This window comes from Aspergillus fischeri, genomic scaffold (genome assembly GCF_000149645.3).
Source record: "Aspergillus fischeri NRRL 181 1099437636264 genomic scaffold, whole genome shotgun sequence".
Classification (NCBI taxonomy): domain Eukaryota; kingdom Fungi; phylum Ascomycota; class Eurotiomycetes; order Eurotiales; family Aspergillaceae; genus Aspergillus; species Aspergillus fischeri.
In genome coordinates, this window is record NW_001509762.1 from 949,495 (window position 1) to 965,912 (window position 16,418).

Below are 16,418 nucleotides of genomic sequence, written 5' to 3' on the forward strand. Positions count from 1 at the left end.
ATGGAGTATCAAGTACTCACACAAAGACGGAGGGATGCCAATCCTACAGGGGCATGCAGGAGCTTTGATAGTTTGAATCCAGCTGGAATGATATATAGCTGCAGTAGAGAACATCCCCACCATCCACTGCAGGAATCAAACATGTGCGGACAAGCCACATGCAACCGGTTGACAGTCATAGCGAAGATAATCATCTCCCGTCATTGAGGGGGAGCAATGAGCATACTGTGTACATACCTGCTCCGTACTTCTCTTTTGATTCGCGGTTTGTATTTAGAAATGGGGAACTGAATTCTCTGTCCTGTATCTCCCATTGGCAACGAGGAGCCGATGGGCGTAAATCTTCCCCACGTATCTTGTTGGATGCTGGACAGTCGAGTGGGACTGGCCCAACATATGGAGGAGATACATCATTAGAGAATCATCCTTGAGCTTCGTGACGAGCATGTCTGACAGGTTATATATAGTTGGACTTGATCCCATTGCACAGCAAGCTTCAATTCTCTCCTTTATTACTAGAGGTGTACAAATAGCCTCATACAGATGTTACTGCTAGAGTAGTACACTCAAGTTACTCCTGATCTCTACTTGACGTTATACTGCCACCACTACGGCAGTCTCAGGGTATGTGTCGACTCCAGAATACCGTTGAATCTCCCTCGAAGATGACAGCAACAACAACAGGACCCAGGAGTGCTAATCATGGCTCAATGCAGACAGAGACTCCCGAGTGTCCGACATCTCGCCCTTGGAACCAACAAGGTGTGGCGGACAAATCACAGTGTCTTTGATACCCACGCCGCTGAGCATCAGTCAAAGAATCGCCATCTTTCCCCGAAGGTGTGCTTCCTCTGTCATTTCTCACTCGTTGGTCACTTTTCTCTACCCACCAGGTTCCTTCATTCTTCTTATTACTATCATCATAGAGACATCTCCGTTTTTCTTAACATTATTCCCGAGCGTTTCATTATCATTTCTCTACCGATCTCCCGGTTGACCCACATTGCAGATTTCTCATCGTTAGCGTTGCCCTCGATTGATTGAATTTTTGATCACTCGCAGCTGTTTTGATGGTCTGAATCCACTATCGTCTAAAAAGGTACAGTCTGCTCACTAGAAACGCCTCTGAAGGTCCTCCTTGCACTCACTTGCCTTCACCCGGCTTTATTCACCGCATCTTTCTGGCCGGTTTTACTTTTACCACGTGCTAACTCGGAACCCTTGAGGGTATAGTTTGCCAAAGACAATTCTCAAAACATCGCCGGGGCCCCAGTCGCATTCACTACCTATAAGTCCTTGACGCACTGGGGTGAAAGAGTCTTCCATCTTCCACTTCTTTGAGACAACATCCATACATAACGCATAGTCCTTCCCACAGACTGACAGATGGAGCTATTGTCGAGACCTTCCAATACCCCTTTCCTTGCTTCTCTTTGCTCGTTTATTTGAAAGTTCCGATTGTTCGCTGTCCTAACACTCCTTATTTTTTTATCCCTTCTCCTCCTGATCCCATAAATCCGCTCCTGCGCGTTGTTGAGAGAAACCTCAATCTCTCCGAGCAGACGAAGCGCGCTTTTGGCTCTACTTAGAGGCTACGATTGCGGCCTTCCATCATGAAGTTTGGGCGCAACTTGCCTCGAAATGTCGTTCCTGAATGGAGCACTTCGTACATCAGGTACAAGGCCTTGAAGAAACTGATCAAATCCGCGGCAGAGGAGGTGAAAGCTGGCTGTGAAGCGGATCTCGCGGGTGGGTTTCTGTCTCCGTGCCATACGCCACGAGGCGAAGCGGCCTACTAACGTAAAGATGTCATGCAGAATTCTTCTACTCCCTCGATCGAAATCTCGAGGATGTCGATTACTTCTACAACAAAAAATTTGCGGACTTTTCCCGTCGGTTGAAGTTGCTGGAAGAGCGATACGGCCATTCCCTGCATAAAGGGCATGAGCTTGATTCAGAGGATGTGGAGGATCTCCTGGCGGCATTGCTCGAACTGCGTGGTCAACTGCGCAAGTTGCAGTGGTACGGCGAAGTGAACCGTCGTGGATTCGTCAAAATTACCAAGAAGCTTGATAAGAAGGTCGGCGTCGAGGCACAGCAGACGTACCTGGAGACTAAAGTGGATCCGTTGCCTTTCGCCTCGAACGCAAGAGTCACCGAGTCTTTAAAGACAATCAACGATTGGCTCTCCGTGCTTGGAGACCAGAAGGTCATCGACGATGCAAGCTCCACGAGATCCTCGCTTTCCTTGAAGAAAGGACCTTCGCGCCCCAATCTCAATCTGCCCCCAAGCATGCTCGCTGAGGTGGACGAGGCTTTGCGCAAGGATGACACACATGTTCTCCTGGAACTAATGGAGACGCTGAAGAAAGCTGCGGATGATATTGGAGAAGCGGTCTATCCCAAGGTTTTAAAAAGTCTTCTTCAGCGGTCTATTTACTATCGTTCCAAGGCGTGCATTTCAGTCCTTCTTGGCCGAATCGACTCGCTCGACGAGGAGGACGACATTAATAAGCGCAACTGTATCCATCGTCTGGTTATTTCTATCGGACGGGCGCAGTCGTCTACTGACTCAGAGTCGTCCGCCTCGATGGTGCTCGATTTTTCGCTGGAAACCTCTCATTACATCACCCCCGCTGCTCCTCCGACCATGCAGCCACCGCGGTCAGTGGTAAAAGAGACGAATCATCCCCAGCTTCTGGACAGAGACGACCCTTCAGTTTCACTTTTGCAGTTTATTCTGGACGAACTCCAGCCCCATCAGCGCGGCGCATTGCTAGCCAAAGACCTTTCTGGACGCACCCCTCTGCATTATGGTGCACAGTATGGGTTCAAAGTGGTATGCGAGGTCATCATTGAACATCTGCAAGCTTGGGATATGTTTGATGTTCGTGAAGGCATTGATGCACCGCAGTGGCAGGATAACGATGGCTGGGCTCCCTTGCACTTGAGTGTTGTTGGCGGTCACCCGCTGACGACACGGGCACTATTGGAGGCGGAGAACTGGCAGGGTGCTTCCGAGAAGAAAGCCTCCATACGGAAGCACGTGTCGAAATCCAGCGCGGTCTTGGCATTAGCCACCAAGGCAAATTTCCTCGATATAGTGCAACTCCTTGTGGATGCTGGAGTTGACATCAACTACCAGGATGACCAGGGCGAAACCGCGCTGCATGTGGCCGCTCGGTTTGGTCACGATGCGTGCGCAAAGATCCTGCTTGAGGGCACTGACGATCAGAAGGCGGACACTGAGCTTACTGAAAATACTTATTCGTGGACGCCGCTCTTCGTTGCGTGCGTCGACGGATCTCTGAGCGTTGTAGACTTGCTCATTGAAGCTGGCGCCAATCTTGAGAGACTCGACTCTTCGGGCTGGAGTGCCAAGGAACATGCTGCATTGAGAGGCCATCTTGATATTGCGAGACGCCTGGCACAAGTGACACCCGAACCCGAAGTAACGGAAGCTGAGCCTGCGATCCCCGTTCCTTCGGTGTCTTCTGTCCAATCCTCACCACCTTCGCAATCTTCCCTTACCGAGAGACGATCTAATGTTAGCCCACGCGGGAGTCCTGCGCCGCGGAGCACTGAACCTATTAAGACTTTTGGACATCGGTATCTCACCGACAAGGCCATGATTCTGGTCAGCCTGGGCACTATGGACATGCGAAAGCACATGGAAGCAGTGAATCTTGACCGTATTCCTATGGTTAACGCTCATTCTACTCAATTGGATACGGCTCTGTCCATCGTCGTATCGGCCAATGGAGCTGAAGGAGAGCCCGAGATCATTGATCTTCCGGTACAAGATAACATCTCTACCGAACCGATCGTCTTCCATGCCGCAGACCCAAGCAAGGTCAGGCTTCTGTTTGATCTTATCCCCACATATGCTGGCTCAAAGGATCAGATTGTAGGACGCGGCGTTGCTCTGCTTTCAAGCGTCAAGCCGACGATTGGGTCTCACCGTATCAATCTCAAAGGTGACTCCACGGTTCCCATCATGGCTGCCAACACCTTGGAAGTCATTGGCTCCGTGACATTCAACTTCCTTATTATTACGCCTTTCAAGCATCCAAATATGTCGATTACTGGCAACAGGACATATTACAAGAGCATGAGCTCGACCATGGTCATCGGACACCGTGGTTTAGGGAAGAATTTGGCCAGTCGCAGATCCTTACAGTTGGGGGAAAACACTTTGCCGTCGTTCATTGCGGCTGCCAATTTGGGAGCTTCCTACGTCGAGTTTGATGTCCAGCTCACGAAAGACCATGTCCCTGTCATTTATCATGATTTTCTTGTCAGCGAAACGGGGATTGATGCTCCCGTTCATACTCTGACACTTGAGCAATTCCTTCAGCTTGGGGAGAGCGGCGTGTCCCGCCGGTCCACCTCTCCGTATCAGTCGCCTGACGCTACCGGAAAGAAGATGGGCAGTCCCAGCTTCCGTCCCCGATCAATGTCCGTTGGCGACTTCGAATATGACACTACAGAGCTGAACGAGCGAATCAAACACACGCGGGATTTCAAGAAGAAGGGGTTCAAAGGCAACACCCGTGGCAATCACATCCAAGCTCCGTTTGCAACGTTGGAGGAGCTGTTCAAGAAGCTGCCGAAGTCGGTTGGATTCAATATTGAACTCAGTGAGTTTTCGCAACCCCCTGAAGAACAGTTACGAGACGATCTGACCAAGATCGCCAGAATACCCCATGCTCTTCGAGAGCGAGGAGGAGGAGATGGATACTTACGCCGTCGAGCTGAATTCCTTCGTGGATACGGTTCTCAAGATGGCCTACGACCACGGCCAGGGGCGCAACATGATCTTTTCCAGCTTCAACCCCGATATCTGTCTTTTGATCGCTTTCAAGCAGCCTTCCATCCCTGTGCTCTTCTTGACCGACTCTGGCGCGTCTCCGGTCAGCGACATCCGAGCCAGCAGTCTGCAGGAAGCTATTCGATTTGCTTCTCGCTGGAGCTTGCTGGGCGTCGTGTCCCAGGCTGAGCCACTGGTACTTTGTCCGCGTCTGGTTCGCGTCGTGAAGGAGTCTGGTCTTGTCTGCGTATCTTACGGAACGCTGAATAATGAGCCAGCAAACGTCAAGGTAAGGCCTCAATGCTACCCACGCGTGGCTTCTCGATCTGTACTAAACTCCGAATAGCTCCAAGTCGCCGAGGGAATCGATGCCGTGATCGTCGACTCCGTTCTCGCCATCCGTAAGGGTCTCACGGAGCATCAAGCTAAAGGCGACACTCCGGCCCCATCTGCGCAGCCAAGCCCGCTGGCTGAACCCAATCGTGAGGCACTGAAGGAGTCTATCCAGATACCTGTCCTTGAACAAACCGAACAGAAGGATGACCACCTCCATGTGAAACAGCAGGCTGTACTCAATCCACAGTGAGGCTTTACTGTTTATCCAAACATTGCAATCATCAGGTGCGACTTTTGCCTCAGCGTCAGGTTAAAGTAATCCGGGCTACACTTACTTCCATCATTCGCGATAATCTTGTCTGCATCTGTACATATCTGAATGGTCGATTTCGCATTTCCATGTCTGCTTCTACAAAGCTTTATTCACCTACTGTCACTTGAAGAGTCGCTAGGTGATGGAAAGTGTGTATTTTGCTTTTCGTGTTTCTGATGATGTCAATCCCTAGACCATGTGGTAGAACCTGTTGCAAAATGGGAGTGTGAGACAGGCTTAATAATAATAGTAAAATCCTGAACATTCAGAAAAGTGAAGGTCAACTACAGATTTCCACTACATAATGGAATATCTTCGTTTCTTGGCTCAAAATATTATACTGTCTACACCATCCTGTGACAGCATAAAGGCGGTGGAGTAACATTGAACTGCTTCATCCCACGTGACTGGCTTTTCTATTCATCTAATTCTCATCACCAACAGGTCACCAGAAGACACTGACAGTAATCTGCACCCTGGATTTCCCGCTACGGCATACTAACTAGACAAGACCTATTCCCTTTCCAGAGGTGTCCACATTCGATCTTTGGGACGTTGAAGACAAGCATCAATAGGTTCGACCTGAGCTCGAGGACTGGCCAACCAGCCACTATCCGACCTTGTCTGGCCCTCACCATGCTGTGATCGATCCAGTTATTATTTGAACGCATCTCCCTCACTGCATCTACATCGTTACCTCCCTCAGCCTACCTCCCGACTGGACGCAGAAAAATGAACGCCGTAGATGCGACGGAGCACTACGAAACAAGTGCCAGCGGTAAGATCGCCGCAAGAGATAGAAATATCTACCTTACTGAACGGCTGACTCCAATATAAAGATCCCGCCCCCTCCCTGCTGACCATCGTCCTCGACACAAACCCCCATGCTTGGGCCCTCCTCAAAGACTCCCTCCCGCTCTCCACCGCGATAGCCAACATCCTCGTCTTCGTCAACGCCCATCTGGCCTGCAACTACGCCAACGAAGTCGCGGTCGTCGCATCGCACAGCCAAAAGGCGACATGGCTGTACCCGCGCGAGACCAAAGAGGACAATGGAAAGAGCAACAGCAAGACAGGGAGGGATGAAGACGGCGATGTTGCCATGAACGGGTCCGGCGCGGGAGCAGGAGCAGGATCTGCTGCGGCCCAGGTGAACAAGTACCGCCCCTTCCGCATCGTCGAGGAACAAGTCACCCGCAACCTGCGAGAGCTCATGGACTCGACCAGCGGCGCGGACGTCGCGGCCACCACCTCGACGATGATGGCGGGGGCGCTGACGCTGGCTCTCAGCCATATCAACCGGCGATCGATTGCGTGGGCGGACGCTCATGGAGGAACCGCTGCTGGGCCGCCGGGGGCGGTTGAAGCTGGCAGCTCCGGGGCTGGTAGGGCTGGGACGGATACTGGGGCTGAGGGTCTGCAGTCGCGCATTCTGATCATCTCCGTGAGCGGTTCGACGGATTCGGCACATCAGTACATCCCGATCATGAACTGTATCTTTGCCTGTCAGCGGCTCCATATCCCCATCGATGTGTGCAAGCTGAGCGGGGATGCGGTGTTCCTGCAGCAGGCGTCCGATGCCACCAAGGGAGTTTACATGTCGCTCTCCGAGCCTCGCGGCCTACTACAGTACTTGATGATGGCATTCCTACCTGACCAGCGCTCTCGGAGACACTTGGTCATACCAACGCGCGTCGACGTCGACTTCCGTGCCGCTTGCTTCTGCCATCGCCGTGTCGTCGATATCGGCTTTGTCTGCTCAATCTGCCTGAGTATCTTCTGCGAACCTCCTGAAAACGGCGACTGCCTTACTTGTGGTACCCATCTCGAGATGGGTGACTACGGTGCCAAGCCGGCGGTTGTCGCTCGGAAGAAGAAGAAGAAGAAGGTTCGCACCAACGGTGCATCAGCGACCGCAACTCCCACACCTACACCTACACCGGGCCCTTGAGAACCTCCACCGTTCGAAGTGCAACCATTTACTACCAGGGAAGGTCAGACTCTAGACTGCATATGTTGGGCTATTTGCTCGAAGCTCTTGCTTTGCATTATGCTGCCTATTTCAAAGGTCTGTCGGCCCTGAAAGCCGGTGCAGAGAAGACATTCCAGTCTTGGGTACATGCCAGGAATTGCGAGGATCGCCAAAGGAGACTCCAATTCACCAAAGTTTGCCATACTACAACCTGAAAGAATACCAGTGCACGAAAATCGCAGAGGAGCATTCTAACGGCAGTAAGGGTGCCACTCATAGGCGTGGTATGCAAATAGCGAGTCTCCGAAACGGCTATGCGAGAAAGGCAGAGGTCCAAAGGCAACCGTGAGACAATCCTAGACGGTCAATTCACTCGTATCTGGTTTTCCGACAAGACTTGGCGTGTAATTTCACATATTCGGTCCGGGCGAACTAGAGGGGCAATTGCAGTCGGCATTCGAGTGCAGCATCAACGGGACTCATTTTTGTAAAGATAGTCTTACGCCAGTGATGCTCTGATCCATTCTCGCGGCTACGAAGCGCAAGTCAGTGATGCATTCGAATCAGCGCGAACCTGGCTGTCAGTCATGAGAGCCGTCAATCATATACCTTATCTTCTGGCCCGATAGGCGCGGCCACCTTGAGCAATAGTCGAATTTCCCTGGTTGCGAGACATCACAGACAGCGGTTTCCTATCCTCACTACTCATGGAAGCGAGAGCCTAGAAGATAATGCGAGTTCAGTGTACAGGTTCTCCAGGAGACCAAACTTGTACAGAGTACTTACAAAAGAATCAGAATTATGACCAAAGTAGAAGAAAATCCCATCCTTCGTCTTCTTGACAGTCAAGATTCCGATAGCGCCTCCACAAGGGCTTGCTTTCACGCCGGGATGCTCTGTGCATTTTGTAAACGATTTGTTCTTTATCAATGGTCGTAAGGAATAGGGAGTACAATAACTCACCCATGAACTCAGTGGCTATCGTCGCATTCATAGCTTCGTCTTCGGATACGTTTTCGAAAGTACCGTCCTTACGCCTCTTTTGACAGTAATAGAGTCTTGCAGCTGACGTCTGCGCAGCCATAGTTGTAGCAATGTGCTCGCCTGTGCCCGATGTAACTGAAGCGACTGATACTTGTTCGGGATCGCTGGGGTCCACAGGAATCACATAGGTGCCGATGCCCACCAGCGCGGCAGGCCCAATTCGACCGCGATGCTTCGCGCCAATCCCGCCAGAGGAAGAACCTGCCGCAATATTGCCATAACAGTCTACAGCTATAGCCCCGACTGTATCGCTGATCATATCTTCATCCTCATCTGCAGCGCCTGGGTGAGCCTTCGTGGAAGTAGTGTCAGGTGCACAAGGTGCTTTTGTAGGAGTCGCGCGGAAAGTCGCACCATCTGCATGGGTGTTGGCTGAGGCAGCCATACCTTGCTCAGGTGCAGAAGCCATACTTTGTCCACCTGCCACAGCCATAGGTTGTCCACTTGCAGGACCCATGCCGTGTCCATGGTTCGAAGGCATAGCTGGTGGTGCAGGAGCTATGCTTTGTCCGCCTACAGGAGTCTGGAGACGAGGAAGAGGGTTCAGCAAGTCGACTCCGGTAAAGGGAGAGCTGGGTAGATGTGGGCGTAAACGCGTATTGTCAATGAGGCGGGCTGGATTACGATTCAGCATTGGCCGACGAAGGAAGGATGCTCTATCTTCTTCCATGCGGAAACGTGAAGGATCCCGTTTCCTTTCGACCAGTTCAGCAGCCTCAAGATCCTGCAGCCAGCGGTGCCATCTCTCTTTCGAAAAGCGCGATATGAGACCGTCAGGAGGCAGTATGACCAATCCCTGCTCATACGCAAAGTCCGTTGCACCCTCACCAACGAGGAAGCTTGGAGGCACTCTGTGGCAAGTTAAAGGCTTTGCGGAGGTTTCAAGTAGCATTCGCGCTAGAGAGATCGGGTTTTTCACCTCTGAAGCGAACCAAAGACATTAGCAATAAGGCCATAATTGGGATGGGCGGACAGTCCAATAAACAACACAAGAACAGGCGATCGTGAAGCTGAGAAGAAAGAAGAGAAACTTACGCGAGACGGCTCCAGCTGCGCCGCTCCTGCCATGGTGGTCGACAATAGTAGCATCACATTCGACAGCTCCTTCAATCGTCAGGTTGCTTCCATAGCCAGCATTTGTCATCTCGTCATCCTCCATTACAATGATGGCCATCTCAACAGCATCCAGAGCTGATCCACCGCTTTTCAAAATGCCCATTGCGGCTTTGCAAGCGCTATTGGCAGTCAGACCAAAAGCTGATACGTGAACGACGTAGATCATGGATCCGCAGGCGGATGGAAGACTTACTTTTCGCATACTTGAAGGTGGGCTCTCTCATTCCCATGGCCATGATATCCCGCCCCTACATGGACGAAGATGGCAGAGATACCTCCACCTCTCTGTGGTTGGCTCATATTGAAGACAAGAGACTTCAATTGAGGATAGAAGAGGGGAGTATCCGGAAGCTGCGGCCAGCTACAACCAGCTGTTGTGACAGTGGATAGAGGTTGAGGCCAGAAGACAGCGGTGCAGACGCGAGTTGTGACCCAAACAAAAACAGACAGGAGGCGGTAGCGCGATTGATATTCACTGCAGTCGAGTCGCTAGCATCTCAACGCAGAGCATAGAGCACTGAGCAAGAGCAAGCTAACGAGCAGAGTAGTAGAGCAGGACGTCCACCACTTCGGTCCCCTTCCGTTTTCCTTTCTTGTTATGAGAATGAGGGAGAGGTTATCCTAATAGAGAGAGAGCAATAATACAAAAAGAGCTTTCTTCTGCTCAAAGGAATGAGTGGGACTGAGGTATATCAGAGATGAGGGAAACTGATGGGATAAGGCTATGACAAACGAGCGGACACTGGTATGAGGAAACATGAGGAGCAGACTCCAAAGCCAGAAGTTGAAAGAATAAATATGGAGAGTGGATAGGAATGAATAGGAGATTCATGAGGGAACAAACAGCAGACACAGGGTGGACGACATACAAAGTCCATCGATCAAGGCTGGAGAAGAAGCTAGAGTGCCTTCCCTTTTAGGAAGAAGCATATCTTCTGTGAGAGCAGCAGGAACCTCAGGTGTCTTCTGTCACCGCCTTGGTGCCTGATTACACTGATATACAATGCTCTGTACTATCATGATTGATTTTATGCAGAGTTAATAAACACTGAGTATTGCTACATCTTCAGTGCAATAATAGATAACCTGCAACTATGAGGTTTGCGGAGAGCACATGACATGGCTTGGCAACTACGTATTTGGATCTCCATAGTTAGTCTGCTCCATACACGAGGTACCTAAGTAGTACTGTTACTGCCCGCCTTCACCTCCCCCTCATCCTCGTCTTCCTCCACGACTATTATTCCTCGGTGCTTCCTACAGTCTCCCCTTACTCAACCAATTGATCAATCGATCTCTTCTTCAATTTCTGATATATCAGGCTTCGGCCCAACTTCAGCGGTCCCGCTTCATCCTATCGTGACCTGTCAATAGGGGACATTCCAATCCGTCATGGCGTCCCAGACTCCGGCCGTTGTCATGGACAAGTATGTTGATGTATTTGCTATATTCTTCTTGTATTTCGGCTAATGATGGTATCTTCTGGTGCTCAGCGGTACCGGTTACTCCAAACTTGGTGAGTTTCAATCCGACTCCTGGCTACCTGGCATCCACCAAGCATTAGGCTGACACAATCTTAGGTTTCGCCGGCAACGATTCACCCTCGTTCGTCTTCCCTACTGCGATTGCCAGCAAGGTAGGCGCCGGAAGCGCGGGCAGTTCCGGGAGTGGCCGACCACCTGTTGCGAATAAGCCATCATTTCTGGGAGCAGGCTCTGGGTCAAGCTCGAACTTGTCGGCAAAGCGTGGAACCGAGGATTTGGATTTCTTCATCGGTGATGAAGCTCTGGCGGCTGCCAATGGACCTGGCTACGGCATCAACTACCCGATTCGCCACGGTCAGATCGAGAACTGGGATGCTATGGAACGTTTCTGGTCCAATTCGATCTTTAAGTACCTGCGCGTCGAGCCCGAAGATCACTACTTCCTGCTTACTGAACCGGTATGCTCATGAGACCTGATGGACTGCATTATATTATCTTGACCTTACGAATCATACTGATATGTGCTTCGTTTCAGCCCCTGAATCCTCCCGAGAACCGCGAAAACACCGCAGAGATCATGTTCGAGTCGTTCAACTGTGCTGGTCTTTACATTGCCGTTCAAGCGGTGCTTGCCCTCGCTGCTTCATGGACGTCCTCTAAAGTGACCGATCGATCCCTTACTGGAACGGTCATTGACTCTGGTGATGGTGTGACCCATGTCATTCCGGTCGCGGAAGGCTACGTCATCGGGTCATCCATCAAGAGTATCCCAATCGCTGGTCGAGACATTACCTACTTCGTACAGAGCTTGCTGCGCGACCGAGGCGAGCCGGATAGCAGCTTGAAGACGGCAGAGCGGGTCAAGGAGGAGTACTGTTATGTGTGCCCTGACATCGTCAAGGAGTTTGCCCGCTATGACCGCGAGCCCGATCGGTTCCTGAAGCATACCGTGACCTCCCCTAACGGCCGGAGCGTGACAATTGACGTCGGCTACGAGCGCTTCCTTGCCCCAGAGATCTTCTTCAACCCTGAAATTTACTCTTCCGACTTCCTGACTCCCTTGCCGCAAGTCGTTGACGGCGTAATTCAGTCCTCGCCCATCGATGTCCGGAGAGGTCTCTACAAGAATATCGTCCTGTCCGGTGGATCGACCTTGTACAAGGACTTTGGCCGTCGTTTACAGCGCGATATCCGACACCTGGTAGATGCTCGTATTCGCGCCTCGGAAGCTCGCAGCGGTGGTGCTAAGAGCGGTGGTTTGGACGTGGCTGTTGTGACACACAAGAGACAGAGACACGGCCCTTGGTTTGGTGGTAGTCTGCTGGGACAGACCCCTGAGTTCCGGAGCTACTGCCACACCAAGGCAGAGTATGATGAGATTGGTCCCAGCATTGTCCGCCGATTTGCCCTCCTGGGTGGTCCCGGAAGCACCTAAGGTAAATCAACAACGGATTTAATTGCTTGAAACTTGTGTCTGCTAGCCCTGTGTCGATCCATGTCTATAGTTATTCTTCTGTCATGAAAATTTAGATCATTCTGCTTGACACGGCTGCCTTTACAGATTCAGGACGTTGAGGGACGACAAGGACGCTGCGTGCGCTGAAGTCTGACAGCCGAATGGCAATGTAAACAACAACCACAATGTACATATATGCAAATGGGACCAATGTCACCCGAAAGCCCGCTTGAACTTTTAGTTTCGCACCTTAACGCCGCCTAAACCGTGAGCATAGATGGGTAAAGTTACGCTGACATTTAATTACTTTTATATGGTACAAAAGATGCTAAGATGAAGTGACCGGCACCTTATTCAAAATGGCGACTCCCTCCACATGTCCCGTCTGCGGGAAGAAGTCAAATCCTCGAATACTCTCAATCTCATATCTCGAGTTCATATCCCCCTGAACCATGACCGCCACATCGCGCGCCTGAGTATGCACGTTGCAGCTGACATATACAACCCGCCGGGGACCGTAGGTCAGCAGTTGACGGAGGAAATCATCGCTGCACCCTTTACGCGGTGGGTCGATGACGAGTAGAGTCTGTTCGGGCGGATATGGGACGTTCTTGAAGAGGGTTGCGGCGTCTGCGGCGGCAAATCCGGTATTGGGGAGGTTGTTGGCGCGGGCGTTCTCGCGGGCGGACGCGATCGAGTCGGCCGCTACATCCACACCGAGGCTCGATTTGAAGAGAGGAGATAGGGTGATGGTGAAGAGACCGGAGCCGGAGTAGGCGTCGAGGAGGTACTTGATCGGCTTGGGATCTTGTTCGTTGCCTTTGGGGAACGCGTGTTGGCGGATGTACTCTGTGAAACCGGAGAGGATGGAGTTGTTGTTCTGGAAGAAAGCGCCGGCTTTGTTGGTGAAGATGTAGTCGTCGATGTATTCAACCGAGGTAGCGTTGTTGTCGGTCACGCATCGCTTCTCTTCGATGTAGTTATCGCGCTCTATGCGAATGACATCGCCGGACTCTGATTCCGGTGGGTTCTCGCCCTCTTTCTGTACGGCGCCGGCCTCTGCCTCGGCCGAGTCCTTCGGGATGCGCCTGGTAGACTCGCGCATCAGAAGCGTTGCACCCTTTTTAGTATATTTGTGGAGGTTGTCGGCTACCCTCTTCCTCTCGCTCCTGAGGCCCCGCCGAACAATGTCTGTCCCCAGCGGACAATCCTCAATGTCCACATCCATGCGCCGGTTCTTATATGTGAATCCGATTGGAGGGACTTCGGTTGGGACCTCACCGGACTTCCTTCTTTTAGCTGCGCTGTGACCACCAGGAGCTGTAAAGTGTGGTGTCAACTTGGTCCGGTATCCGTATTGCAAAGGCGAAGGGAAAGTGCCCTCAACGGCGGGGATCAGCTCGGGAATGAGCCCTGAGAAGTTGGCATAAGCTTTTTCGACAATACGCTTCTTGTGCGCCAGCTGGTCTTCGTAAGACATCATCTGCAGCTGACATCCGGAGCACCTGCCAAAGTACCCGCACCCGATTGCGGCATCGTTGCGCTGCGGCCCTGGCTCAAGCACCTTGATAAAGTCTGTCACACTGTGGGATAAAGGCTCATGATGCCGGACAACCTTGACAAGCACCTTGTCGCCTGGGACAGTGAACGGGACGACGTAGACATGATCCTTGTTTCCCGAGAGTGCGAGACCATCTCCAGTGGAAGATATATCTGACACTGTCACTTCGATCTCCGTGAAGAGCTCGGGTAATACGGGTGATGGAGTGGAAGCATCGTTTTCTGCCTCGGGTTTATGCTTCTGAAGAAGGTTATCAATGTCGGTCTGAAGGACTTCATCGAAACCGGAATTCTTCGTCCGATCGGCTCTGCCCTTCTTGCGCCGCTTCACGTCCGTCTGAGGTTTTCTGTTAGAACTCTGCATGGCGTTTATAGCCAATGGCGCATTGCGATGCGGCAAGATATGAGGGAAGAAGGCTTTCTTGGAATGCGCAAAACGACTAGGCTGCGTAGTAAAAAGGCGGTTCTTCAAAGACAGTGAGAAAACTGATCTCACAGCGAACATTAAGCCAGAACTCGTGAACAGAAACCGAGTAATCCGTCGAGAGCTGTAAAATAGTACACTGGATGGAGAGGTCCCAAAAAAATGGCGGAGAAAAAGAAGTCAGCGGAAAGAGCGGACGCGGATTGGCTGGAGGCTCTCCGCTGAGAATTTCACCGTCCCGTCGATTGTTCCCTTCTGCCATCTCTCACTTACTCCATCACGCGGCCCATCTATATCGCCAATACCGCGACATCCCCTCGTTCCTTGCCGGGGAGCTGCATTTCGTCACAATGAGTGTCGCCCGACCGGTTAGATGTCTGTTTTGCAGCTTCTCTCGGCCTGCCTCCGCGGTCCCTCGCGTGCCTCGCCGTCAATTCCATCCTTCCCCAGCGCAGCTCGCCAACCGGAAGCCGAAATTTCCCAATGTCAAGGCCGATAATTTGAAGTCCTTGGAGGAGATCTCCCGGTCCCTTAAGCCGGAGGATTTCAAGCCCTACACGGAAGAAGAGAAAGCAAGGCTGCAGGAGGAGTATACACCCGAGCAGATGGCCGCGATTGAAGCCGGTGAGGCGGCAATCGATCCCAAGGATCTAGCAGAGCAGTTTGCCATCCGTCGGGATCCGATGAAGTTTCACTACCTGGATGATTTCTCGACCATCGAACCTGGGGTAGACAAGCACGTCCGGGCGCCCGTGACCAATACCGATTACAATGCCGAACTGAAAAGCGAGAGCGACTTCGCAGAGGATTTTGGCCGTTTCCTTGCAGAGCTTCCCAGAGATCCCACCGCGGCCGACTGGGTACGGTTCGCGGAGACTCTCCGTATGACCCATGGCAAGGAGGAGAACGAGTTGAATCCCCACAGTGCTTTGGTTCCCGATCTGCTTGCTCCTGGAGAGTCCATCAGTGGGGAGCGGAAGGAGATCAATTTCTTCAAGGAGACAGACCCGAAGGCCAGAGAGTCTGAGGAGATTACAGATGCATTGAAGCAGCTCCTTTTGACTACCGGATATTCACAAAGGGAGATTCAGGATCTGAGGACGAAGACGCTCGTTTCCCACGCGGTTGTCAACCAGACCCGCTTGGGTAAGGTCCGTCGTCAGTACTGCTTGTCGATTGCTGGTAATGGCAACGGTTTGCTCGGAATTGGCGAAGCCAAATCAGAAGAACCGGCCGATGCTCAGACGCAGTCCAGATACAGAGCTATTCGAAACATGCAGCCCATTCCTCGTTACGAGGACCGGACCATCTTCGGGGATGTCGAGGGCAAGGTGGGAGCTGTTGAGTTGAAATTGATGACCCGCCCTCCAGGTAAGACATTTACCTTTTTTTATCAGTAGCGGACAGTAGCTGACGATTGCCGTACTAGGATTCGGTCTCCGTTGCCAGCATCTGATCTTTGAAATGTGCCGTGCATGTGGCATCCACGACCTTGCCGCTCGTGTGGCCCGCTCAAGGAATCCCATGAACACGGTCAAGGCCGCCTACGAGGCTTTGATGAGCCAGCGCAACCCGGAAGACATCGCTCGGGCCCGGGGCAAGAAGTTGGTCGATGTGCGCAAAGTCTACTACTCGGGAAGAGCCTAATCCATCTCCTGCAATTTCATTTGATGCACCACTATCTTCACCCACGAATGCTGTCTTTCTACTGGTTTGTGACACAGAGGGACATCTTGACGGGTCTTTATCATGCATAGAGTCGGCTGTATGATTATGGACACAATTTGAGCGGCATTCTCACTCAATGCTTGCTGCGTTACGGCGGTGTATATAATTGTTTTGGGCTTCCTTTACTCTCCATGTCTTCTTACCATGTACTTGTACCAAGCCACTGCCATATTAT

The 16,418-nt window shown here is 51.8% G+C and overlaps 6 protein-coding genes across 6 annotated transcripts; 4 read left to right on the top strand and 2 right to left on the bottom strand.

Annotated features, from left to right (window-relative positions):
* Positions 1 to 1,613: 1,613 nt before the first annotated feature.
* On the top strand, positions 1,614 to 5,396 carry NFIA_075680 (glycerophosphocholine phosphodiesterase; the record flags this gene model as incomplete). The annotated part of the gene is made up of 4 exons (XM_001259534.1): positions 1,614 to 1,749; positions 1,818 to 4,640; positions 4,699 to 5,099; positions 5,157 to 5,396. The coding sequence occupies 4 exons, from the start codon at positions 1,614 to 1,616 to the stop codon at positions 5,394 to 5,396; spliced, it is 3,600 nt and encodes a 1,199-aa protein (XP_001259535.1).
* A 795-nt stretch (positions 5,397 to 6,191) lies between these two features.
* Positions 6,192 to 7,410, top strand: NFIA_075690 (TFIIH/NER complex subunit TFB4; the record flags this gene model as incomplete). The annotated part of the gene is made up of 2 exons (XM_001259535.1): positions 6,192 to 6,237; positions 6,299 to 7,410. The coding sequence occupies 2 exons, from the start codon at positions 6,192 to 6,194 to the stop codon at positions 7,408 to 7,410; spliced, it is 1,158 nt and encodes a 385-aa protein (XP_001259536.1).
* Positions 7,411 to 8,041: 631 nt separating this feature from the next.
* On the bottom strand, positions 8,042 to 9,827 carry NFIA_075700 (asparaginase family protein; the record flags this gene model as incomplete). The annotated part of the gene is made up of 5 exons (XM_001259536.1): positions 8,042 to 8,152; positions 8,218 to 8,327; positions 8,395 to 9,396; positions 9,511 to 9,732; positions 9,785 to 9,827. 5 exons carry the CDS (start codon positions 9,825 to 9,827, stop codon positions 8,042 to 8,044), a joined length of 1,488 nt encoding a protein of 495 aa, XP_001259537.1.
* A 1,156-nt stretch (positions 9,828 to 10,983) lies between these two features.
* Positions 10,984 to 12,510, top strand: NFIA_075710 (actin-related protein 3; the record flags this gene model as incomplete). Its single annotated transcript, XM_001259537.1, has 4 exons — positions 10,984 to 11,018; positions 11,085 to 11,107; positions 11,172 to 11,533; positions 11,611 to 12,510. The coding sequence occupies 4 exons, from the start codon at positions 10,984 to 10,986 to the stop codon at positions 12,508 to 12,510; spliced, it is 1,320 nt and encodes a 439-aa protein (XP_001259538.1).
* Positions 12,511 to 12,859: 349 nt separating this feature from the next.
* On the bottom strand, positions 12,860 to 14,455 carry NFIA_075720 (tRNA (uracil(54)-C(5))-methyltransferase; the record flags this gene model as incomplete). Its single annotated transcript, XM_001259538.1, has 1 exon — positions 12,860 to 14,455. The coding sequence occupies one exon, from the start codon at positions 14,453 to 14,455 to the stop codon at positions 12,860 to 12,862; it is 1,596 nt and encodes a 531-aa protein (XP_001259539.1).
* A 410-nt stretch (positions 14,456 to 14,865) lies between these two features.
* NFIA_075730 (mitochondrial 37S ribosomal protein uS5m) lies at positions 14,866 to 16,162 on the top strand (the record flags this gene model as incomplete). The annotated part of the gene is made up of 2 exons (XM_001259539.1): positions 14,866 to 15,886; positions 15,945 to 16,162. The coding sequence occupies 2 exons, from the start codon at positions 14,866 to 14,868 to the stop codon at positions 16,160 to 16,162; spliced, it is 1,239 nt and encodes a 412-aa protein (XP_001259540.1).
* Positions 16,163 to 16,418: the final 256 nt, after the last annotated feature.